Genomic DNA, 26,512 nt, shown 5'->3' with positions numbered 1-26,512 from the left:
TGTTAAAATATAGTAATTCCTCATGTATGCTACATGTATACTTGGTAGAAAATGTATCAGAAATAACATTCCGCTTTGAAAATATGGTAATCTCAATGTAGTTTAAGTCAAATTATAGTACAGAACTTGCAAAGTTAAAATTTATCTTATTTTCCTACTCAGTTAAAAAATATATTCTGAGCAGTTTACAGATTTGCTTTAAAAGGCTGTTCCTTAGCTTAGATATTGCCAGTTAGAAATCAAAGTCTGTAGGTAACAGTTATTTAACCAATGAAACTTCTCCCTTGTTCTCCACAACAAGATAGATTGAATATGTAAGTGTCCAGAATGCAAAGATGAGTTTCAGAATCTTCCTTCTGATACATTTATCACGCCCTTGGCAGTGTGAACCAATGCGTGAGTCTCAGCTTAAACTCCTTGCTGGAGAGTAGCTCATGTGTTTCTTGGAATGTTTAGCTCCTATTTCTAGGTAACTTTGTATTTGAGACAGGTGAAAGGAATTTAGAAATAATTACTCTTTTTCTTTCTCATTGAGCACAGTACCTGGATGTAAAAATTACGTCCTCAGAATCGTAAATACAGAGAACAAACTGGTGGTTGCCCGAGGGGAGGGGATTGGGAGGATGGGCAAAATAGCTGAATGGGGTTAAGGGGCACAAAGTTCCAGTTAGAAAATAAATAAGTCATGGGTATGAAAAGTACAGCATGGGAACTTTAGTCAATAGTACTGTAATAACATCATATGGTGCAGGTGGTAACTACACTTAATCTTGGTGCAGCAGTTTAGTGTCTAGAACTGTTGAATCACTGCAACTATGTAACACTATATGTCAATTGAACGTAAAAATAAAAAAAAGTAAGTAAAAAATAAAATTACCATTAACAAAATCTATCTTAACTACTGTGTTACCAAGAAATATCCTAAATATTTTTATGCAGGAAAATAACTAGAATTTTATGTCTTCGTTGTTACAATTTATTTCTAGATGTTACTGTAAGAGAGGATCCCAATATAAGATGAAAGTAAGTTATTTTTACAATATTCTTTGTTGACTAAAATCCTCTGATAAAAATATGCTTTTCAGGTGCTTTGTGCTCTATTAATTGGAAGACATCTCTAATTTATCTGTGATTATAATATTGAGAGCACATGCAAAGATGTCTGGGCAATCTTATTTCCAAGATTCTTTCTAGCTACATGGTTTTTTCTTTAATTTGTTGTTGCGATTAGGAACCATCCTATAGCCTGATTAAAAACCAAACCAAAACAAAACAAACCGGCCCTGCCATTTTAAACAGTTAGAAACTGCTTACTGATCGGAGAGGAGACAAGTAGTGACAGAATGCTGTTTTGTTAAGAAACCGCTGGTGATCCTTACTCGCTTCTAAGAGTGAACCGGACTTCCCTGGAGGGTTCTCCGTTCTACTTCCGTGAGCGGTTGGAGTGACAGCGCAGGTAAACTCTGCTGCCCTAGAGAGAACTGTGCGCTCTGTTCTTTCCTGATAGGAATCTGGAAGCGTTCGCTTTCCGCGACTCTGGCAGCGACCCGAATGTTTACATTGTTAATGCTCTGAGCACAGGTAATGGCAGATGACAACATGACCAGCATGACCAACAGAAACAAAAGGTTTATTGATAAGGATCATCTATTCATGACAGAAGACAAGGAGGCAACAGATGAGGTTGCAGGGAAGAGGGTTATTGGGGCAAAGAAAGGAAAAGGGGAGGTAATGCTAGCCTTAGAAAAAAGTGCTTGATGGTTGAGGCAAGAACCCCTTAGATCCTTTCTAGTCTCGCTGCTCTCATAAATTAGACATTGAATAAGATGGGTAATAAATACAGTGTTCTAACAATTCAGAGAGTATTCTGCTCTTACATGGAAAGTAAGAGGCAGGGAGGCCGAGAGGTTTAGTACAATTAATCCCTTGAATGAAGTGTTCCGTATGCATACACGGATAATACATTGTGCTTAAGTAGTTAGTTCTAGTTTTAATTGAGTATCCAGCATTCTCTTGGTGTTTTTGCAAATTCAGGCTTTTTACTTTTGTTATCCTTAAAATTGGGAATACGTTTCATATGAAGTTTCCAGCGACGGTGTTTGCACGTATGTGCACCGTGGCATCCGTGCACCTGCACATGTGTAAACACAGTGACTTGTGCTCTCCTGGGCAGACGGATTGTGCTCACCTGGGCCTTATTGCCTCTAGCCTAATGGAGGGAAATTTTGCTAAACAATTCACTGTGTAAAAATCTTGGCCTCTTTAATTTTAAGAGTCTGCAAATTATTTTCAAGATTTCCTACGCAACCCTTTTCAGACAATGCATGTGCTACTTTATATGATCTCTGGGGGCGTTAAAGCCTGAATGGCTTTTTGGACCTGTCCTGTTGTGGATCAAGTTCCTGAACTCCTTTGTATCTGGACCGTTGGCAGTGTTTCTGAAATTGTTTATAGAAAACCGCTTTTCTTCGGTGGTCTCTGATTTAGTCTTTTGGGATGCAGACTGCTTCCATTAATATTTCGCAAGTAGTGTAGGTCATAAATAATTGTTAAACATATGTTTTAGGCTGATGAGTAAATCACATTTAATCATAACAGGATTTAGACAAGAAAGTCGTATAAAGACCTGCGGATTTTCATTTATAACAAAAATCCAAATATTTCAAAGTAAGATTTATTTTCAGTTTATATGTTCATGTTGATTTCCTCATTTTGATAATTTTATTACCGTTTTGTAAAACAATGTCCTTGTTCTTTGACTGCTCTAAGGAAGTGCATTCATAAGGAAGTGTTTATGGGCAGGGACATTATAACTGTAACTTTAAATGACCCACAAATCATACATATAAATAAATGAAATATGAATACAAATATATATATACATTTATGTGGACAGACACACAGACACCCATACTAAGAGAGCAAGAGAATTATAAAGCAAATATGGTAAAATTTTAAAAATGAGAAACCTCTGTGAAGGGCACATTAGAGTTCTTTATTCTTCCAGGTTTTCTATAAAAATGAAATTATTTCAACATAATTAAAACGTGTTCACACTGATGGTGAAATAGAATCTGTTGTAATCTTTTTTAAAGGACATTTTGACAAAATGTATGAAAAGCCTAAAAATACATTCTTTGAACTAATAGCTCTACTTCTAGGAATCTAGATTAAGGAAATAATCACTGACGTGCGGTGATGTACGTTTAAGAGTGTTCACAGATTTTTATATATTTCGGCAAGGATGTATTATAGAAAAATCTTTACAATCTTCTAAGCACATTATCAGCAGATTCACTTTCTAATTAGGATGTGCTTATATATATATATACTATGTGGTCTTTAAAACTCACGTTGTGGGGAAGAATTTATTGTTTTGGAAAATATTCACAATATTATCTATGAAAATAATTGAGTTATAAAGCAGCAGTGTTTTTTTTCCCCAGGTTTTTTTATTGTGGTAAAATATATACACCATAAAATTCACCATCTTCCTCACTTTTCCGTGCATAGGCCGGTGGTATTAAATATGTTCATAATGGTGTACGACCATCACCCTCATCCATGTCCATCGCTCTGTTCATCTTGCAATCTGTAACTCTATACCCATTAAACATCAACTTCTTTGGCTCCTGGCAACCACCATTCTCCTTCTTGTCTTGTGATGTTCACTCCTCTCAGTATCTCATAGAAGTGGAATCACACACAACGTTTGTCTTTTTATTACTGGCTTATTTCACTTGGTATAATGTCCTCAGATTCATCATGTTGTAGCATATGTCAGAATTCCCTTGCTTTTTAAGGTTGAATAATATTCCATGTCTGTATATACATATATCACGTTTTGGTTATCCGTTCATCTGTCAGTGGACAGTTGGGTGTCCTCCATGTTATAGCTACTGTGACTAATGCTGCTATGGACATGGGTGTATATAAGGCCTTCCCATGAGATATTTTGCAAATAAACTTCTTTTTGTTCATCGAAATGATACTGCAAAGGCATATGTTAAAATGTTAGTAGTAATATTCCTAAGTAGTGAGATAGTGGCAATTTTATTTACTTCATTAGTTGGTGCTTTTTAGTTTTTATGCATGGGATAGAGAATACTTTTGAGTGAAAAAAAAATGTTACGTTGAGTGGGATAAGGTCCCCAGCCAAAATGTTTAGGTAGTCATGCAGTTAAAAGTATACAGCACAGTTGGAAAACTTCTTGTTCATAGTAACCAAAGTCATAAATTACAGTAATACCTTTAAAAATTAAATAGCAGTGATCACTTTCTCAAGGGTATATGGTGCCCAGAATAAGAACAGTGCTAATTCTGTTACTACATAAGTGCACCTGCTTTTAGGTCAGTTTTCTCAAAATACGTTTCAGAGACTCTTTGCAGTATAAATCACCTGGGATGATTGTAAAAAAATAAAATACTTGGAATAAAAATCTCTGAGGCTGAATTCAGCAAATATGCGTTTGTGTAAAGCTTTCCAAGTTACTCTTATTTGTATGAAGTTTGAGAAGTCATGCTGTAAGTAAATCTGATTTGTCAAGAACTGGAGTTAAAACAACATGAACAATATTTAATAATTTGTTTTATCAAAGGATCACACCATAATTCTTTGAGGAGAACATGCCCATTCTTTTAAAATATGATGCAATGTATGGAAAAGTTAGCTATGTGGTTTCGAAAGGCATCTTTGTTTAAAGTGGTACGCCATCCATGTATTCTGTCTTTGGCAACATTTGAGGAATCCTGTTCCTTTGTATCCATCATAAGACGACTGTGTGTTTTATGTACAAAGAATATAGATCAGGTTTTTATCCAAACTTATGATATGGAACAGTTCAGAAACCACATGAGAAAAACCTGTTAACCTATCAGCTGGATCTGAAATAAAGAGGAACCACCTACTTATATTTTCGGGGCCTTGATCCATTTACATTTGTTTATACTCTGTACTTTTATTCTGTGTCAAACCTGTTCCTTCCAGAGGGGAAGAAATACATGCTCTTGGAACAAGTGCCTAGATGAATTATGCTTCACACTAGTGGAACTTCTGTAATTTTGAATGTATGTGTATATATTTACTGTGCAATATGCCATATTGTTCTTCTCCGTGGGCAGATTAAAAGGACCTGGGACATCTTGCATATGGGGCTTAGCCAACACTTTTAGGAAAGAGTTCCTTCCTAATCTTTAAGTGAAAATATCCTCCATATAATGGCTCCTTTTCTTTTTAATTTCAGATTTTGTTGACGGACCTATACACCACAAGGCCTTACTTATATCTGTAACTGTCTGTAGTTTGCTATTGGTCCTTATTATTTTATTCTGTTACTTCAGGTAAGTTTCCGACGTGTAGATGTAGAATTTTGAGTTTAAAATATCGGCCTCATACGACTACTCCACCTTATTGACATTTTTCACCACAGCTTGCTTTGACTTAATCAAATCTTAGATTTCCCTGATAATCTCAGTGACTACTGATAAATATTTGTCTTAATGCAGCTGTTAATAGATAGCTATCTCATTCCTGCTTCAGACATCAAAGTCACCCAGGTAAATTTTACCCTTAGGGAATTTAGGGTAGTTAGGGAATTCAGGAATGAGATGTTACTAAGTGAGGTTTGATTCTGAGTGGAGAAATGATCATGTTGAACCGAGACTCATTCTAGTATTCCCTCATTTCCTACGCTAACAATTTCCTCTTAATATGGAAAAATTTTCACCATAATTTATAGATTAGTTATTCAGATATAATAAGCTTGACTACTGAAGTTAAGTGACAGTTACAAATTATTTTCGTCCACCTAAGAGCTTATTTTCTACTTCGTGAAATATCAAGGACCTTTAAATTTTTATCATTTGCCTTTTGTAACACTCATTGATGATACTGTTCTGCAAATAGTTGATTCAAGTAAATTCATTTCTAATTAGAAGCATAATTATTGACAAAATGTTTCTAAAGTTGAAATTTATTTCATTCCTTTGTATTATTGCTTTATACATTCCCTGAGATGAGAGAGTTAGCTGTTATGTCTTTTGTAAATCCCAAATTTTCATGTTTAATTAGGGATCTTAAAGGGAAAAATTTTAGGGAATGAGTATTGAAGCTCTATAGAAATATTATTGGAATCCCTGCTGGGAAATAGGCAACTGAACGGAGAAGAAGAATTGTAGATGGTTGAGACCAAGTAAAAACATGTAGTTGACTTAAAAATAGGTTAGCAAATAATTATGATTTGTATTTTAGAAATCATAACTAAGGGTAATAAATACTAAAAATGTATCTTCTTTTGTGCTAACATGAAATCTGTGATTACTGTTTTATCTGCAGTGTTTTACCCCTGTTGTTGCAACTCAGTATCTTAAATTATCTTCTGTGCATCTTTAGGTATAAAAGACAAGAAACCAGACCTCGGTACAGCATTGGGTTAGAACAGGATGAGACGTACATTCCTCCTGGAGAATCCCTGAGAGACTTAATTGAGCAGTCTCAAAGCTCAGGAAGTGGATCAGGCCTCCCTCTGCTGGTATGAGAAGAACATATCTCGAACTTAAAGGAAATGCCTTCTGAGAGGAAATGTCAGTACAGGGTTTCATTTTACTGAAACAGATAGGGTAGAGGACAAAGAGAAGCTCCACCAACGGGTTAGACATCAGATCTCAGATGCAGGGCTTCCTGATAACGTTTTAACATATTGGGGGTAAGGTGATTGTTTTTTAATGTAAGTGTATGGTTACAATCCAGACCCTTTGACATTCTGATAAGAAGCAGATTAGAAAACAGCAAATGCGGACCATCTTCCCTCTGTTTTCAGTAAGGGTAGCATTACTGAACTTTGGCCTGGCGTTTGAAGACAAAAGTATTACAACCTACTGGGATCTGAGTATTTCTACAGGGGAAGAAGACCGCATTTCAGCTGGAGAGCTTATGTTTCAGGGCGAAGTCCTGGCTTTTCCATTCAGGAGAGGTTTAATTTTCTGATGGTCAACACTGCCAACCTTGAAGAAAACATAATGCATCCAAGGCACTTGTTTTAATGAAAAAAACATTCGGTTCCTTCATAGACCATGCAAAAGATTGATGGGATGGAAAATAACAATTTTAATGAGAAATATTTTTCCTTCACAAATTCTTAAGGTTGATTTTCCTAATCTTTATTGTCTGGTTCTGACTTAGGATATCATGTTTACGTGATTGTGTTGGTGACCTTTTATTATAATACTCAAAGTGTTTTGTTTTTTTTTTAATCTCAAGGCAAGAATTATAACTTTTTTGAGATAGGAAACCTATTTATATTTAATGTATAAAAGTATATATTTGATGTGTCCAAGCTGAAGAGTTTGGGGATAAGTACACGTCCATGAAACCAACCCACAATTTATGCCATAAGCATATCCATAATCTCCAAAGGTTTCCTCCTGCCCTCATTATTTATTTTTTGTTATTTTTTTATTTTACATGTAAGAACACATAACATAAGATCTACTCTTTCAGCAAAATTTTAAGAATACAATACACTGCTGTTAATTGTAGGCGCTGTGCCGTGCAGTAGACCTGCGGGGCTTCCTCATCCTGCATAACCCACACACTGTTCTTTGATTAATGTGTCCTCTCCAGGTGCTAGACCAGACAGGAAACAAGTAGTGAGTAGTCATTCTGAGCAAACTGATACTACTTAGGGTGTAGATTTTTTTTTTAATGTAGAAGTTTTTACTATCAAATTGTTTTTTTATTCTTAGAATTTAAGATGTAGCAGATACAGTTCTCATATTTTAAAACCTGTATTGTAATATTGTTTTTTTAAAAAAAGGAAAGTACAAATATGAAAATCCCTTTTAGTACTAATGAATCAGATGTTTATGCTCTTGGAACTGAAACCTACTTGTTTGCCAGTGTTTTCCTCCTTAGATGTTATGATGAATCTCAAAACAAAAGTACACTTTAAATTTCTGAATGTAATTTAATGACACTTTTTATCTTCGAGATAAGTTCCTATTCTTTCAAGCATTGCCAGTTCCATTAGTACGTTCATTAAATTATAAGAAGATATATTATCGCTAGAAAAGAAGCGAATGCAAAACTGTTTATGTTAGGAAATGTTCCGTAGATTTGCATAAGCAGTGCTTTGTAACATCTATAAATTAAATATAATATTTCTGTAATAAATGTGGGAAGTTTCCTCCAAGTCCATAATTTAACTACTAGTGGATTTGGCTTTCCACTGCTTCATGCTCTCGATGCTTCTGTTCCCACATTTGGAAATGGAACTACGGTGAGCATCTCCCTGTACGGCATGTTTGACTCCTAAATTGTTCCTTACTTCCTTCAGGCTAAGTGGCTTAATTGCATGTCAGCAATGCTTTGATTTTTCAATCCTTCTTTTTAGAAAATAACATTAAAAAAAAAAAAAAAAGATTTTTTCTTTTCCAAAAAAGCTTTCAGTCTGAAATTGGTGCTGTTAATGACTCTGGCAATGGTCAGTATTACCTCTTGAATTAATAAAATCATCCATTATGCAAACACAGAACCCACCCTCACTGGTAGACATCTGTGGTAGGCATAGTAATGGCCCCCCAAAATGGCCTAATCCCCAGAATCTGCTATTTTACCTGGCAAAGGGGACTTACAGTTGCTAACCAGCTCACCTTGGGATGAGATTATCGTGGGTTATCTGGGTGGACTCAAGTGTAATTACATGGTCCTTAAAAGTGTAAAAATAAAGAAACTGCAACTTTACTTGATGCAAAGCCTATCTCTGCAAAGAGTACATTCCAGTTTTCTGAGCAGATCTTACGAGTTCTGTGCTAGGTTCTTTATATATGCTTCCCAAGTTATGTCAACTGTCATCAATATTGAGCCATTTCAGTCATGGAGTGCTTGCTTCAGATATTTCGCTGAGTGCGGATGGGCTGCAGATGATTGGTGAAGAGACATTTAACCTGTAGGCCACTTCCTCTCCTGTTTTCTCTTTGTTCTGCCGCTCTCTGTAATTCTTCAGAGCACTCTTCAGCTTACCTTTCTCTCCACATCTAACCTGCTCTTTCTCCTCCACCTGCTCAGTGTCCACTCTTGGCTGTGGCAACTAACTGTTCCACTTCATAGTATAATTTCAACAATTTCTTGCTGCCTCCCTTTCATTTTATCTTCTGTTTCTTTACATATTTCATATAGTGCCGTTGGCATTCTATAGCTGAGAATTCCCTCTACTGATGGGGTTCAATCTCCTTGGGTTGTTTTTCTTGACTCTCATTTATGGTGGCTGTTTCCTTTTGATTTAAGGAATTTGTTCTGTGGGATCTTCTTTTCCTCTCTCCCTTCCTTCTTTCCCTCGTGTTCCTTCCCTCCTCTTCCCTCCCTGCCGTGGGGAATTTCCTGTATTTCTCTGTGAGGCAATAATTCATTCCAGTTTTTTATTTCTTATATTTTACCATGACCAAGTTGTGTGGTGGCAAGAGTTCCTTCAAGGTGTCCAGCAGCTGGCCGCACTGGTGGAATGAAAAGTATTCTGCCAATGATTTTCTCAGGAGAGGATTTGTATTTGTTGTTGCTGGGAGTCCTGGTGTGCCACCAACCTCCAGCAAATTTAGCGTCCTTCCGTGGTCCCAGCCTCACGCTGAAACCCGGGTTCAGTTTCTCTACTTCTAAGAAGGTCAAGGTTTCGATTCGGGATCCCAGTGCTGTGTTCTTCTCCTTCCAGAGAGCAGCCTGGCTTTTCTGTGTTTTTAATGCTTCCTGTTCCCTGCTCTGGCCTCAGCTCTTCCCGCCCTCCCTCTCCCCACCTTCCTCCCTCTATCCTCCCCTTCCTACTGGGAGATGCCCTTTATTTCTTTATGTGTGGGACAAGGCATTACAATTTTGTTTCATTGTATTTTATCCACCATCAAGTGTATGGTGGATGAGTCCCTTCAGAGTGGCCGGTATCCCCCTGCAGCAGTGGAAGTGGAAAGCATTCTATTCTGCCAATTACAGTGAACCCATTCAGTTTGATTTTTTTTTCCCTCTATGAAAATGTTAATAGGTAGAAGGAAATATTTAATGTGGAAGCAATAATTCAAACATTCAGAACCCACAATCAGTCTTGAATACCTTTCAAAGGGGACAGCATAAATGAATAAATAAATACAAGGAACGTGTCTATATAAAGAAAAACTACCGGCTAAATATATTTTGCATGCAGTAATTGTGTCTTCTCTGGAGAAAAAAAAGAAAAAAAGATTAAACAAATCTGTAGTGCTGTGAATACACTAACAGTGTGTTTTGGGATTTAACAGGTCCAAAGGACTATAGCTAAGCAGATTCAGATGGTGAAACAGATTGGAAAAGGTCGCTATGGGGAAGTTTGGATGGGAAAGTGGCGTGGCGAGAAGGTAGCTGTGAAAGTGTTCTTCACCACAGAGGAAGCCAGCTGGTTCCGAGAGACAGAGATCTATCAGACAGTGTTGATGAGGCATGAAAACATTCTGGGTGAGTCGGTATGGCAGTGTCCAGGGTTCCCTAGCTTTCCTCCACTTTCTGTTCACATCTGCCTATTAACTCATCTGTCTAGACCTGTTATGAAATATATAGACGTTTGCTCCTTGGCCTGAGCCCAAGCACGTCACACACTTCTAATGCGAGACCTCACAGGAGGAGTGACTAAGGCACTTCTGTGAATGAATCGTGGGCTGGAAATGGAATGCTCTCCAACAGTTTTTTCTTCAGGGACAGGAAATGCAAATGTAACACCAGCCTTTCTTAGGGTTTCTTAGGGATTTGAAGGAGCACACGCTTCAGTGTTGTGAAAAGTTCTAGAAGTTTTATCTGCAGGGTTTATATAGAGCCAGAGTTTTTATATTGAGAATTGAGCTTTTTAAAAAACAACTTCTCAAGTTAGCAATGATGCAGCTGAATCATTCAAGTGGAAAGCGCGTATGCCCTGACTCAAGACCTTGTTTTGCAGACAGTGTCTTATGTATAACTGTGATGCCGTGAGCCATTTACTGTGACCTTAAAAATAACTTGAATATCAACTACAAAGAAAGGGATCAGGTTTTCAGATACAGACTCTTAATGTTTTTCTACCTCTACTGTTTTGATTGCTTCTGATTGGTTTTAATAATTTAATACTGTCACGGGCATACAGCTGAACAAAATGCCAAAGACAGCTATGACAAAGGGTGATGTTTGGGAGTCTGAATTATTCTTGATAGTGTTCAGAACAGCTTGGCTTCAAACCTTTTTGTCTTTCTTCCTTTTAGGGTTCATTGCTGCAGATATCAAAGGGACAGGGTCCTGGACCCAGTTGTACCTAATCACAGACTATCATGAGAATGGCTCCCTCTATGATTACCTGAAGTCCACCACCCTAGACACAAAATCGATGCTGAAATTAGCCTACTCTTCTGTCAGTGGCTTATGTCATTTACACACAGAAATCTTTAGTACCCAAGGCAAACCAGCAATCGCCCACCGAGATCTGAAAAGTAAGAACATCCTGGTGAAGAAAAATGGAACTTGTTGTATAGCTGACCTGGGCCTGGCTGTTAAATTCATTAGGTTAGTATCCAAGTGAACAAATAAACTCTGTATGATTCTTTTCTCTCACTTTTTATAGATTGTACATTCCGGAGAGCAGTGCTTCTGGGTATTTGGTAGAGAAGGGATTTGATTAATTATGGTATTTCTTGGGAGGGGAAAAAGAAGAAAGGTTTCTTTGAAGAAACCTGAATTTGTGTCCTCTGGTGTCCGTGTTCGTCAGTGACCTGGCTTCCAGAGTTACTCGGTTTGCAGCTCTCAGGCATTAGAAAAGACGTACCTGGTATCTGGGATGATTTGGTGAGCATTCTGCATAGCATGTGTAAGCAGGAAAAGGTTTTAGTAAAGAGCTACATATAGTGATAAAGGCAGTTTTTTAAAAATATGATATAAGAAAGATAACTTGCATAGATATTCTATGAGAAATGTCAGAAACTAGCAAACAGCACACTCAGCGTTCGGCACTACTATACTGGGACTTACACAGGGAATGTAACACCTGCACTCCTACACCAGCCTATGTCCCCAAACGGTGGTCTCAGACCCTGGGGGCTGCTTGGAGTGACCGCAGTAGCTTCTGCTGAATGGGGAGGAGGAACGCCCAGTGGGTGGGGCCCTCTTTTGCCCACCCACCTCTGATCAGAGCAGCCCATTTTATCTTGCAGATGACTTAATTAGAAGAAATGATTCCTTTGCTTCGAGGACAAAACAAAATGATTTTGCAAACTACTGGCCTAGAGGGATCATCCTCTAACTACCTTTTTAAAAACTCAATCTAGGCTTAGCCTTCATTAAATTGTTGGATCCTCTTGTGGATTTTTTTTTTCCCCCAAAGAAGACTTGAGAGAAGGTGGAGAAGAGCACAAAGGAAAAGCCAGGGAGATGATTAAACATTTGGAAAATAAAACTCATGAGAAAGGGCTAATGGATTAATATTTTTACCCAGGAGTGAAGACTGAGGTGTGATTTAATAATAGGCCTCCAATACAGGAAGGTCTCCGCCATTTAGAGGATGGTGAATTAGACGTTCTCATCTTTAAAATCAAATGATCTGGGTTACAGATTTGAGTTAGAAATAAGAACCGCCTGCCAATAAGATGAATACATCCTTTCTCTCTTCCGAATTCTTTTTCCCAACCTACAGCCTTTTTCAAGTCTCCTCTACCAAAAAAAAAAAAAAAAAAAAAATCCCATGATGCTTCTCACATGACCAGCCTCTCTTCTGTCCTCACCTGTTAAATTTCTTGAGAGTTCCTAAGAGTAATCAGCTTTCACAATCCAGTAATTCATAATACCTTGTGATTTTGTGTCTTCTGCTCCCTTCTCTCCTGAGCTGCTTTTTTGAGGGATACTGTTGGTCTTTGTCACCAGAAGCCGTTCTTTTTGTCATTCCACTGTCCACAGCGCACAAGCCTCTTTTCCTGCTGTTTTCTTGATGGGCCTTTATTCCAGGTTCACTGTCTTTCTCTGTGGGTTCCGCTCTCTGTGCGCCTCTTATACACTCCCCACCGCTAGAGTTCCTGCTGGCTCTGCTCTCTCTTTCCAGTTCCGGTTTTGGTGGATCTGTTCTTAGATGTGAGGTGCCTGACCTTTCCTTTGTCCCTTCAGTTTTTGGTTTGCTCAGTTGAATGAATTCTGTCTCCGTGATATTCCCATTTGAACTGGGTTCAGTTTGGGTCCTCTGTCGTCTTTCTAGATCCTGGAGTAAAGCATTTTGTAGTTACTTGCTCTTTGTCTTTCCTATTTTCGTTTTTTCCCCTCATGCTGCCGCCGGATTTATCTTCTTGAAACATAATTTTGGATAGCATAATAGTTTCATAGTTTCCTCTAGCTTCGAGTTCAAATATAGTTTATATTCTAAACACACCTTGAAGTATGTTTAACATGCCTTTAACTTTACCTGAATACCCAGCATCTTCTCTTCTGTTTACGTCAATTACTACTTCTCTTCACAGTTTATTCCTATGGCGTGCCTCTTATTGTTCCCTTCTAAGTCCGACTTTTAGTTAGCCTTCTGCCTCCCCCGTGACCCTGTGCATACTGTCATGACGTTTGCACCCTCTCGTTCAGTAATCATTGACTACTTACCTGTTATTCCCAATGAAGACTGAGCTCCACGAAGGCAGATACCATGTTTTTTCTCAAATTTACATCCCTAGTGCCTTTCTTTGGTGCCCATTACTTAGGCGTTGCTCCAAAATTACGTATAATGGACAGAAGAATGATTCCCTGTGAACGACAGGATGAAGAAAAAAAGCATCTTTTCTTAGCTCCAGAGGTCCTATGCACTGGGGATTAAACCCACCTTCCTAGTTTTATATCCTGGAAACCCTCCAACTTATATGCTTTCTTTTGCAAAACTGAAGTATTTGTGTTTTCTCCATATGTACTCCTTGTTTGCTACTGCCTTGCATTTGATCACGGTCTCTAGTTCGGAATGCCCTTGCTTCTCCCTGTACCCTAATCCAGTCTCAAAGTTGCCTTTAGGTCCCTTTACGCATCCGCCATCTAGGAATAATGACATCATCTTCTCTACTCCTGCAGTAACTTCCTGGCCCTTGTCTGCCTGATCTCGTCAGTATTTAGTCCAAGCCTCCTCTTGAGCCTACTCGTCATTGGGCATCTTGAGAGCAGGAGCCGTGCCTGATTAATTGATGTATTTCCCATTTGACGTGACATAGTGAGTTATCCATTATAGGTATTTCAACATTGTTTTGAATCGATACATCTTGGCAATATCAAAGTAATTGAGAACTTTTCTTCTCTATAGACCTTAAAACAAATAAGGAAGTGAGTGTTGTATTTCTGAAACTCAGCTCTGCTCAATGTAAGGAGAATGAACTAAATGACTTCTCAAATTTCATGCAAACCCTGATTCTAGGAAGTGGAGGGGAATTTTTTAAGGGATAATTCCGAATCAGTTTGGCATATATTGACTCATTCATCAAGGGAGGAAAGCTTGAGGAAACTGTCTCGGATGGGAAACTGGGGCTGTTGGAGGCACGGATCTCATATGGCTAAAGAGTAGAAGTGGGGCCACTCACTATTCTGGGCCTCAGTTTCCTTGCATTAAATGGAGGTTGCCTTTGATAATTACAGAGGCCCTTTTCACATTTTATTTTCTGGGTTTCAAAGGAATTTTGCTTTTCTTGGTTTTTGAGCCTCACTTTTAAACCTTGCTTTTTATGTTTCTTTGGTTTTCGTTCTTTTCCTGATTTTCCTGTTTGGGGGCACTGCACACACAGAGATAGTTAGAGATCTTATTACAAGTGGGGTCAAAGCTAACCCAGTGTGGAGTTCTCAGACTTCATAAGTGAACTTCCTGTGAGAATTGAATCTTTACCATGGTCTCTACAATGATAAGTGTTCTCTCAGGCTTTTAAGTAATTTCTGGGAGGTTCTCAGGGAAGTTGAAAGCCACAGAGAGAGCAGACTATACTTTAGAGATTTCCTGCTTATATAATTTTCTTAATCCCGTATGCATTTTCATGCACGCTCCCAAAAATGATGTAAGTGCTGATGTATTTCCTGCCCAACGGAGATGTAATCCAGGTGATGCTGCGGCAGACATCGCCGTAACCTCTCAGCTCTCCGGGGAGCACAAAACAATGACCCGTGAAATCCCTTAAAGGAACTTAGAGATCTTTTCACTTTTCACTTTGGAAGATCAAGCAACCCCTCTGGTTTTTCAGTGTCAGGATCATGTATTTTCTTACGGGGAACATAAATGCTGGCTTAGGGCTTCTCTGGTATTAAATTTTACATAGAAAAACCACAGCAGAGACCGATCTGCAACACAGATCTCCCAGCGGATGATTGTCAGGCCGTCCAAATGCAGAGGAGTGGGGTGGCCCAGCCCAGAGGGCCCTGCGTCTCCCCAGCGTCTTTCTCAGGCCCCAACTACTCGCCCTGCTTCCTGTTTGCCTACTTAGTGGTATTTTTAAAAAGTGACACGCCTCAAGAACTCTCCAGAGTCCGAGGACTAAGCGAATTAGTGGCAAGGTCAGCACTTTCGGTCAAGATTTCTGCAGCCGTATGCACCTTCTTTGGAAGGGTCTTTAGTTCCAGAGCTCTGTTTCTCAGAAATCATGGAAGCATTGAATTCTTTCGAAAGTGCAGCAGAAAACTCTCCTCATTGGCTGGCACCTGACTGGGCAGAGTCGAGTGCAGCCGGTCAGCTCCACAGCCAGTAACCAGATGCTCCGGAAACGCCAAGGGGGTGCACACAGCCCTTCTTCCGAGGCTCCGGACGGTCTTTCGTGGTTGCTCCAGTCTGCCCAGGAGAAGGTTCAGCAGTCTCCAGGGTATTTCAGAGATCAGCTTCAAGCCTGGAGCAAACCAGTGGTGTCCCTCACCTGTCTTCTGCCCCCTGCCCTTCTTTCATTGTTCTTTAAAGTTCAGTCCTTATTTTTTAAAAAGCTTTGTAGATTATTAAAGGTGTACGATGTTTGCTTCTCTTCTTTTTCTATTACCTTTTTATCTCCCTTCTCCCTCTCTCCCCCTTTCCTCTCTCTGTTTTAGACAACCAGCAACACCCCGCAGAAGACCACCCGCGTGTGCTCCAAGGCTCAGCAAGGTAGAGCCACCTCCTTGGAGCTAACACCTCGATTCCCCAGCTGGTGGCTCACGGCCGCGGTGGGCTCTGGTGTGACTTTCATGCAACTCTCCCTGCAGCTGATGGTACAGTGGGAAAGTGCGCTGTGCTGAGCCAGTAGCGTTCTCCCTTACGTAACACTTCTTGCAAGAATTCCTGCAGTGCATTTAGAATTAGGAGGTTTGATTGACATGAAAGATGCAACTCAAAACAAAGTTAAGACAAAGGCTATATTTTTAAAAATCCACTTTATTATTCTCTGTCACCAAAATAAAAATCCGTCACCTGCCCTTCATCCGGTGCGCCGTGGCTGAGAGTGCGAGGCGCGCCTTGTTCCCGAGGCTCGTGCTTCTGCCCAGGCTCATTGTCCAGGCCTCTCCAGCTCCTCCTGGCCGAAGGCTCTGCTTTCAGCCTTCCTGTGTTCGCAGGAGCTCCGCGGTTCCCTCTGTGGGTTACTGCAACACCTGCGATGCATACATGCCCGTCTGCGCACCGGGCCGGACCCAGGCGGACGCTGCCGCAAGCCCGCCCGAGTGTAGGCGGTGGGAAGTTGCCCTGTCTGTAGACAAAAAAACCAGTGAAAATGATCACGTGTGCCCAGGTTCTAAACGCCGTCAGTGATCACAGCAATCTCCCAGCGGGGCCCGTCGCTTCTCCTACCCCCTACTTCGTAAGCCCTCCTTGTCACCTTCAGGGGCGGAAAGGCTTCGTTTGGTGTCGTTTCGTTCCCTTCTCTTTTCTGGCTGTCGTGGCCTCGCACTGGCCGTCTTCCTTGCGGCCCTGCCCACACAGCTGCCTTGAGAACTCGCGCTCACTTTGTGTCCCCGCGGGAGAAGAACCGCTGCCGTGTGTGCTGTGGGCACGCTTGACGGCCCTTTGCTCATGGCCGTAGATCTCTCACGCCACCGTGCTGGCATTTTCTCCAGCATACCGCTGTCGCCCGATGACTTTGGTCAGAAATACGAAGTTTGTTTTCATGCCTCTTTACGTCGTCCTAGCTGCGGGCACCCTGCATTTTGAGACCAAATACAGTTACACTTTATCACCCCAACGCTGCCTGACCCAGTAGGGAACTCCGTGTCATTCACAGCGTATCTGGGGGTCCTAAGGAGCTGCGTTCCTCCCGCGACGAACGTTGTACCTTTTCCGCACGGTGTAGTGGCTGGGGCTTGTCTTCCGCAAACGCCATCAACGCGGGGTTGAAGAGAGCTTTACTCGGGTGTGTTCCCTCCCGGAATTCATGCTACCACAGCAGTGTCCTGATTCTTGTTCCCTACAGGAGCTTAACATCTCGTCATGACCCTAGGCCAGAAGGGAGACCCCATTTTCTCCCTAATTGTCCCTTTACCCCCAATCTCCCAAATTACTGTTTATTTTTTACTCAGAAAATTATAGGTATTTTTATTTAATCCTGTCCCAGCCCACTGTCCCTAAAGTTCATAAAGAAAAATACTCATTAATGTAAGGTTCTAAAGCAACTTTTTTTTTTTTTTTCTTCCTGGAGAGGAGTGTGCCTGATATCACTTAATTTAGTTTATTTTGTTCAATTTATAGTTTTATGTTTTTCCAATTCTACTTAAGTCTTTATCACACTGCTACTCACAATAACACGGACAAAAGCCATGTTGGATCTAGGGGAAGCATTAATTATAAAAATATAAGTGGGCAAAAATACCTACCCCCATAGTTCTCTAAACCCAGTTTTGCAGTCATGAGCCCTTTGCACAAATATTTCCAACGCTCCTCCGAGGGAAGGGAGGAGAGAGATCGTGTTTCCTCTGCAGTGAATGTGGCACCCATGTTTTTGATGGAATGTTTTCAGTTCTCCTTGGTAGAAACCCATCTTCTCTGTACTTTGTCCACTTTCCTTAGATGTCCTTTGCTCTTCAGAACCTTATGCTGCCAGCCTATCCCTTAATTCTTGAAACGTACATTTTTCTTGTTCCTGAGCCTGCTGAGTTCTTCTTTGTAATATATTTAATTAAAATATATATACATAAAAGTATAACAAATAATAAGACACTCGTGTAACAATTATAATGTGAACAAAGTTAACAATTTGCCTTATTTTTTTTTTTTTAAGATTTTATTTATTTATTTGACAGAGATAGAGACAGCCAGCGAGAGAGGGAACACAAGCAGGGGGAGTGGGAGAGGAAGAAGCAGGCTCATAGCGGAGGAGCCTGATGTGGGGCTCGATCCCATAACGCCGGGATCACGCCCTGAGCCGAAGGCAGACGCTTAACCACTGTGCCACCCAGGCGCCCCTACAATTTGCCTTATTTTTATCTGGTCTTTTTTTTTTTTTTTTTTTGGAAGAAATTCAACGTTGAAGGTAGCTCTTTGCATTGTCCTCTCTATTTTATTCCCCTTTATCCCTCCCAGAAGTGGCAGGTGTCCTGAAGCTGATATTCATCTTTGCTCTCTGTGGCTTTATGATTTGGCCACATGTATGTGTAGCCCCTGCAGCACTGAGGGTTATTTGGTGCATTTTGAGTCCATTTCTCTGACTCCGCCCTCCTCGTGCCATATCCATCTTTTCTTATGAACCTTGTTTCTCACCCGTCTGGTCCCTTCATGGAACAGAAAGCAAGGACAAGCTGAAGGCGCCCTGAGCTTTCCTGCTTCCTTCTGCCTCCATGTCCCTTTCCCTCGGTTACTTTATACCCTCTTCTTACATGCTCTGCACCATCGGACTCCACTGATAGCCTCTTTTTCTTCCTTTATTCTCGGTGCCCCAGTGTTCGATATCTCTGAGTTCTGTTTTTGCTCTTGAAGATTAACAAGCTGTTTTCCCCTGCTCTAATTTGGGAACAGGTGAGATAATGTTACTGAAAACCTGAGAGAGAAATGCAGTTTAATTACTTGCCAGTATAGAAACACTCCCGAGAGAAGAAGGGATGGAGCTATCGTCTTGGAGGATCTGACCCTTAATGACATCAGATATGAGTTACTTATAATTAGCATGTTTGTCATTTAAATGTAGTGCTGAAGGCATTTGCCATTAGGTTAATAGTAATCTTTTACAAAATTTGCTTAACAAAATTCTATTTATCCTTTTAGATATTGGAAATGTCTCATTTTATTGTCTATCTACAACAGAGATTTTTATATTTCTCTTTCAAGTATTCATAGCTAAGTTTACTGTAAGCAAGCCTTTTCTTTCTTTCATTGAAAGTATATTATTTACCCACTATGTGCACAGCACATTATAAATAGACATGCGTTGGGATGACACTCGTTAGGGCTACAACAGATGATCATAGCAGATATTCAGGCCTCCAGGAGTTTACACTTTTAGGTGGGAAGACAGATCTTATTCACATACTAGTAGGGCACACAATGGGTGGGGAGAGGAAGGTAGAGGAGGGACAGTACTGCCAAGCTTCATGGCCTGTGTAAGGAACTGTGTTTTGGGAATCTGATGGACCAGCAACATCCTTGATCGTATGTTTGTTCAGCATTTGAGGGAATGAGAGTTTAGAGGTGAAGTCTATCTAGCCTGGTCATCACAAATCTTATCCCGTCGTCAGGTAACAATTACCTTTCAGTTTCCAATAGATGTTCCCATGTCACACATTCTGTTAGCCCTTCCCGAACTTTTAAATCCAAATAAAGCACAAAGGAACTAAGAGTAAGAATGGGAAGGAATCACCTAAAATCTTTATTAAGTGTGGTCAGAGTATATCTTTGGCCTAAATACACTCTAGTGGGGTCCATGCTAAGATCATCCATGGTTTCCTTTCCCAGTCCATGTTCTGGAATATAATTTAAGCCCTTTACCAGTTTTTTTTTTTTTTTCCATCTGCAAGACCCCATGTTTATTTCTTGGCAGGGAACACAGAATTCTCTACCCAGGCCCACTGCTGTCTTCCTCTAATGATTCAAAGTCATATATTATAACACACGAATGAAACGCCTACTATGTGCTCATAGAAGAGATGTCAGTATAATTAAGGGTGGAATTTTTGTGGCATCTTTTAAATCTGCTATTTTCCATTTTATCATTAAGTCGCTTCTTGGCACACTTTCTTCCTTTATCATTTACTATCTAGGTACACAAATGACACTTTTCTGTTCTGTTGTGTACTGGTAAATATTAGGAATTCACATTTTTCTAGAAAACAAGCCTCTTAGAGCCCAGAACATTAGGACCTACATTTATAGATTAAGGCTTATTTATTTATTTTCATTTTTAAAAATTTATACTTGAAGTTTAATTTAAAAACAAACAAACAAAAAACAGGCTTCTTCAGAATAGTTGCTCCTGGAAGATCCTGATGGGCCTAATGAGAGTACTGGTGGCCCGTCTGTTGCAATGGCTTCAGATTGAGGAATTTAGCTGGAAATGAATTTAAAATGGTTCTAAGAATGCAGCTTTCTGCGTTGTAGTAATGTTAACAGTTTGGAGATCTATAGAGACACATCTGCCAACCCTTAAGTCTTCCCAAGTGACACTGCATATTTTATGCTTCAGAAACTAGAAATTGAGGCAATAAGACCAAACACAGAGATTCTTTCCGAAAGCCACTAGTGTTTAGGAAAGTTTGGTATTGCCTGTGACACAGCGTGATAAATGTGCTATTTGATATATGTAACTTCCTCACTGAGCAGAAAAAAAAAACATGTAAATGCAGGAGAGTCAACAGAGTGCGATGAAAAGAAAAAAAAATTCTCGAGAATCAGGAGATAGCAAGGTTTATCCACAATTCTCTACAAACTTCAGTCAATAATGAATTTTGGTCCCTTTTTTTCTTTTTAAAGATTTTATTTATTTATTTGACAGAGAGATTGAGAGAGAGCAAGAGATCACAGAGGGAGAGGCAGAAGCAGGCTCCCCACTGAGCAGGGAGCCCTGGGGCCCTGAGATCATGACCTGAGCCGAAGGCAGACGCTTAACTTACTGAGCCACCCAGGCGCTCTGACCTTTTGTCCCTTTTCTGTTTGATAGTTTCTTCATCAAAACTGGGCTTTATCGCTCTTCCTGGTTCCAGTAGCTTCTATTGAGGTAGCCTCAGTGAAACCTTGGATATAGGCTTCGCACTGTGCTAGCTGCAGGTTCGCACGCGTCATCTTGTTTAACTGTCAACTGCTCCAGCGAGAGTCGTTCCACCGCTTCAGTCATCTGTGCGCAGAACTCTGGCTCCAGCTTCACTGCCTGAGGCAGTGGTTCCCAAGGGCCATCCTGCAGATCGGGGTCCACCCATCACCACAGATGTTCTCCCAGGCTATGGGAAATGATAATAAGTGGGTCACGTGCTGAAACTTTCAGGGAGCTGCTGGTATTATATTCAGTTATTCCTTTCCTCCTTTTATTAGAAGTGCATGGTATCTGGTTGATGAAACAATGGTGATCACAGAAAGCTTTGTTATGGGTCCTGCTTATCAAAGTAAAACATTTTCAGATCTTTGTTGGCCCGCTTCCTCCCCCATTGTTTTCCCTTATTTCTGCATCTAAAAACCTTGCAACACTTGGTTTAAAAAGTGTCTCAAACAAACCACCTTGGCATGTACTCATGCCAATTTTAAGAGCCAAGCTATGAAAATAGGAAGGGGAAGAAGATACTTTGTAGACATTTAATACATAACTTAGCAATTATTTCGAGTTTATATTTGATCTAGTGACAATGCAACCTTGTAAGTTGCAGCTTCCCTTTGATTGCCCTCTTCACTGGGATTTTACCTGTGAATATTTAATGTAACTCTTGGCAAGAAATATTTTTCAGGGAATTATTCTTCCCTGAAAAGATATCCCTTCCCAGTTTTATCGAGAAGCCTGGTTCGGGAATCCCTTTGATCTGCCATGTGTTGGTCCTTTTCAGTGCTGATGGTGCTTTGCTCTGCTTTTTCCTCAGTGATACGAATGAAGTTGACATCCCGCCCAACACCCGCGTTGGCACCAAACGCTACATGCCTCCAGAAGTGTTGGACGAGAGCTTGAACAGAAATCACTTTCAGTCGTACATTATGGCCGACATGTACAGTTTCGGACTCATCCTTTGGGAGGTTGCTAGGAGATGTGTATCGGGAGGTAAGTAACGGCGATACTGCTGGATCTGCTACAGATCCTCGCTTTCTGATCAGAAATCAGAGTTACCATATTGTCCCCCAAATCAGACTTTCCTTTCTTTTCCACCTTAGTTCTGTCGGTGCAGTCCCAGTCCTCCCAAGAAATGATCTTTAACATCTTGGAATTCTTTTTGACCCCCTCCTTCCGGCTTCTTCTCACCAACCTGCTGGGCCCCATCCCCAGCTCCAATGCCCATTCCCTGTGGCTTCCTCCCACAGATTAAGGTAGAGACAGAGACGTGAGGTGAGACACCTGTTCTTTAACCCCCCCCCCCACTTGACTTTCTGTAGTTCTTCTTCATAAAGCAATTTGAAAACATGAGTTTTTATCAAGGTTTTTATCAAGTTTTTGTCAAGGAAATTAAACCATTAAGAATATTACTATTGGTCATGATAATTTTTCTGCAAACAAGGATTCCCTAGTAAGACAACAATTAGAAGACATTATTAACTATTTAGATGCATTATTATTGCTCGTTGTATTTTGTTTACTGCTGCGTCATCTGTCTTTAAATAGATCCCAACACTTTGTAGGTGAGAAGCTGGATCTTCGGGTCTTCAGTGTCGCGTGTCCTGTTTGTGGCTGTACTCACGGCCATGCTTGCTTAGAAATCGTGCTGCCCCCGCTGCCTACCACGGCCAGTTTAAACTCACTTTTGTGAGGCCTTGAGCTCGCCCCAGGTTCTGAAAGTCCAGAGAACATGGAACTGGTACTGGGATTCGTTCTTGGACCCACCATTTATTATCCATGAGCCTCTGACAAGTTATTCAGCGTAGTTCTAGTTCTTTGATCTTAAGAAAGAAGTGAATTAAAGAGAATTAAACCTCCTGGTACATAAATAGCGTTCAGTATATCTTAGCTCTTACTTAATATTTTCCTTTTGGCTGGTAGAGGCTTAACTTATATTTAGACTCATATTTAACCAGCATTTATACTCTGGGGGACAGACCCTGATGCAGTGACACAAGGCCTTCTAATCACGCGGGGAGCTCTGAGCTTATTCTGAGCTTAATTTAAAATAGAACACATTTCCTCCCAAGTGAGAGAACTTCAGAAGGAAAGTTAACATGGGAAATGTTTCCTAACCAGATAGTGAATAAATCTCCCAGCATCTATGAAGAAGAAAAGAGCTAACCAAAATATAAGTTAACTACTTGTCTATCCCTTGCTTCATGTTCTACCAAGGGTAGATGCACCTATTTTTGGATAACAGACTTACACTCAGGACTGGTTTATAGAAGTTGAAGGAGTGGTAGACTACCAGATTACTTTCTAATTCTGTTTTCCTGAACATCTGAAGCAAATAGGGCCACAAGAAACCTATATTTGGAAGCCTTTGGGTCAGAATACAGAAGAAACGATCCTTTGCTTAAAAACAAGCCAGCCTTATAAAAAACAGCAGGGTTTTAATTGCTTTACTAGGTCTGTCTTCGCCTGTGGAGATTTGAGAGGTACTAAGGTGTTGCCTTATGTCTTTATAAGATTGGTTTGTGTTTATCGGAGAGGTCAGATTCTCAGCTCTGCCCCAGACCAACTGTATGGCCTTGGTCAAGTTACTGAATCCCTCAAAACCAAGTTTTCCCGTCTGGATAATGTGGATAATAATGCTGTCTCATAAACGTGTTGAAGAACTTAGTAAGACAAATCCTACAGCATACTTGCCTCCATGCCCGGTATGTAGTAGGCTCCTAACAAGCAAGTTTGTCTTCTCCTTCCAGAAAGTCAAAACACACAAAATTCTATTCTCCAACACTTTCCTTTATGATGTCGGAAGTTTTGGGCTTGTCTTTCTAGTCTGGGTACTTTTGGGTGAAGTAGATTCTGGATGTAGGTCTTCTAAACTTTGGAAGAAAAAGAATTTTTGAGGTTTCAGACACAATTAAATGGCAGCCAATATGGAAATTTAGATAACTTAATTGCATAATAAGGAGAAAGAAGTAAGGCCTATAGTTCAACGATAGACTTTGATTACTTCATAACCTTATGTGATTGGCTCTGTGTCTGTTGTCGTATATACACCTACCCCCCCCCCCCCCGATGGTGTATCAGTCCAGCCAGGTAGAGACACCAACGTTGGGCACTGAGGAGGATGCGAGAAGAATCAGATAGGCATGGTCTTTGCCCTCAAGGTGTTTCCAGAACCATTGTCTTGAGAATTAGAAAGGGAGGAAGAACTCAAAGTGAGCATCCCTCACACATTAGGCCCCATGCTTTTAGTATTTCCTATAGAATTGAAACACAATGGAAGGAACTAGTAACATAGATACATGTAATTATGCCGTGTGGTCTCAGTGAGGGACGGAGTAAATGGTGAGTGGGAATGGTCTGAGGAAACTTTTGAACCTTCTGGTCCTTTATATAAGGGTCTGAGTTTGCAAGGAAGGGCATAATACAGACTCCAGATTTTATCCGAGTAGATCCCAGCAAATTTAATGATGCGTTGGATAAAATCCGCCAACTTGGTAGTACCGTCTTGTTCAGATAAAAAGCAATGACATTTCTATAATAGATGATTTAGGATAGGGAGGAGAGGTGTTCCAGATAGATTGTTCAGAGAGGCATCCTCTAAGGACAGAAGCTGCTTATAATTATTGTGAGGAGTTAATCAGGCTTGAAAAGAAGATATAAGTAGCCTACTTTTCTAAAGGACAAAAGAAATAAGGTAGAAAGTAGATACTAGGAAAAATGAGATGGAATTTGTCACGATAAGGGTCATTTTCCCAAGATGACATAGACTTATATTTCTTAACCCTTCTTTCAACAATACCAATTTTTTCTGATAGTAATGTATTTTTTTGTAGAAAGTTTGGTGAAATACAGAAAATTTAAAAAAGAAAAAAAGAAAAATCAGACAGGTCTCACACCTAAAAAATCATGGTTAATATTTTTAGGTGTGTATAATTTTTAAAATGTTAAATGTGGAAAAATGCATTCTTATGATTAAGCAGATAGAAAATGTAAACCTTACATTTTGTTCAAGTACGATACACTGCCAAGTTTATTACGAGATTCATAATCTCATATTGCAGTAATAGCAACAGTCACATATTATGTGGTATGAGTTTAGGATGTGTCTGCCAAATTTGCGTTGAGATTTAATGTGGATTTTTTTAAGTTTGGCATACAAGACCCTTTATAAAATAGGAAATAAATTTGAGATGCTTGTTTTACTTAGCTTTGGGAAATTAGAAAAACGGCTTGAAAAACTATAATAATATGTTTCATTAGGTTTTCTATTTATGTTTTTAATTAGATTAAGTGTCATTTTTGGGCACATTTTTTTTCAAGACTTATTTTTCAGTTTTTTTACCCTGAACTTGTCTTGAGTCCTGATAGAACTCTGCTTTGAGAACCGTTTGTATGTCAGACTTTTATTTCTACCTCCCAGAAGATATTAATAGTACTAATAATTTAAAAACAACCCATATTTTCAGGTATAGTGGAAGAATACCAGCTTCCGTATCATGATCTCGCGCCCAGTGACCCTTCTTACGAGGACATGCGAGAGATTGTTTGCATCAAAAAGCTCCGTCCCTCATTCCCCAACCGGTGGAGTAGTGATGAGGTAAGGCTTGGGGTAACCATGTGGCTGTGACCGATTTCTAAACAGACTTTACTCTTTTTGCCAAAATTCCAGATATTCCTTACAGGAATCCTCCCTCTTTGTTTCGATGGAGATGGTAATGGGGCTTCACCGCAGTCCTTGATACGGAGCTAAGTGTGTCGTATGTTAAATTATCTGTTTCTTCTTGCCAGTTTGAGTTGGCTACTTCTAAAGTATATTGGGTGGGTTATCACTTAGCCTGTACAACAGGTAACACTATTTCATTTATTTGTGACGTCCTGACATTTGCACAAAGGATGTTACTTCTGTGTGTGTCTTTCAAGCATCATGAGTTTTCTCTATGACAGACCAGCGTACACTGTTCTCTCATCGTGGTGAGAGAAGACACAGGCACCTGCAGAATCTAGTTTTCCTTACACAGAAGGGATACGAGCTGTAGTTGAGCTGCCTGACTGCGCTGTGGATCTTTGTTAATAGGGCTGATGTGATGCGCTTTGAAGAAATCCATATTCAGCCTGGCTCTCAGGACGAGTGATGAAGCCTCAACAGGGCCGAAAAGGGACTGTCCAGAAGGAGGAGATGCGTTGGGTGGGCCTTGGCTCTCCTGTCTCATGTCCTCCTCCAGCTCCTGCCCATCCATCCTCCAAGCTTGCAAACTCACCACCTCCCGGACTGCTCTGGAGGGCTGGGACATTCAGAGATGAGTTCGAAGCATCTCCAGGATAAAACACAGCCCCCCCCCCCCCCCGCAAAACCCACCTCATC

General features: G+C 40.2%; 1 protein-coding gene across 7 annotated transcripts in view; it reads left to right on the top strand.

Moving 5' to 3' along the window:
- The window catches only part of BMPR1B (bone morphogenetic protein receptor type 1B), a 381,259-nt gene that overhangs the window by 349,621 nt on the left and 5,126 nt on the right, over positions 1–26,512 (top strand). For all 7 annotated transcript variants that reach the window (XM_087863972.1, XM_087863971.1, XM_045792142.2 and 4 more), the window contains 6 exons: positions 5,244–5,340; positions 6,392–6,530; positions 10,276–10,468; positions 11,242–11,539; positions 21,968–22,143; positions 25,617–25,747. In XM_087863972.1, coding sequence (XP_087720098.1) covers positions 5,244–5,340; positions 6,392–6,530; positions 10,276–10,468; positions 11,242–11,539; positions 21,968–22,143; positions 25,617–25,747 — 1,034 coding nt within the window. The remainder of the gene's footprint in view (positions 1–5,243; positions 5,341–6,391; positions 6,531–10,275; positions 10,469–11,241; positions 11,540–21,967; positions 22,144–25,616; positions 25,748–26,512) is intronic.

The sequence above is a fragment of the Ursus americanus genome, chromosome 8, assembly GCF_024610735.1.
Source record: "Ursus americanus isolate L20-20 chromosome 8, mUrsAme1.1.p, whole genome shotgun sequence".
Classification (NCBI taxonomy): Eukaryota; Metazoa; Chordata; class Mammalia; order Carnivora; family Ursidae; genus Ursus; species Ursus americanus.
Note: the sequence above shows the minus strand (reverse complement) of the source record. Positions and strands in the feature narration are given on the sequence as shown.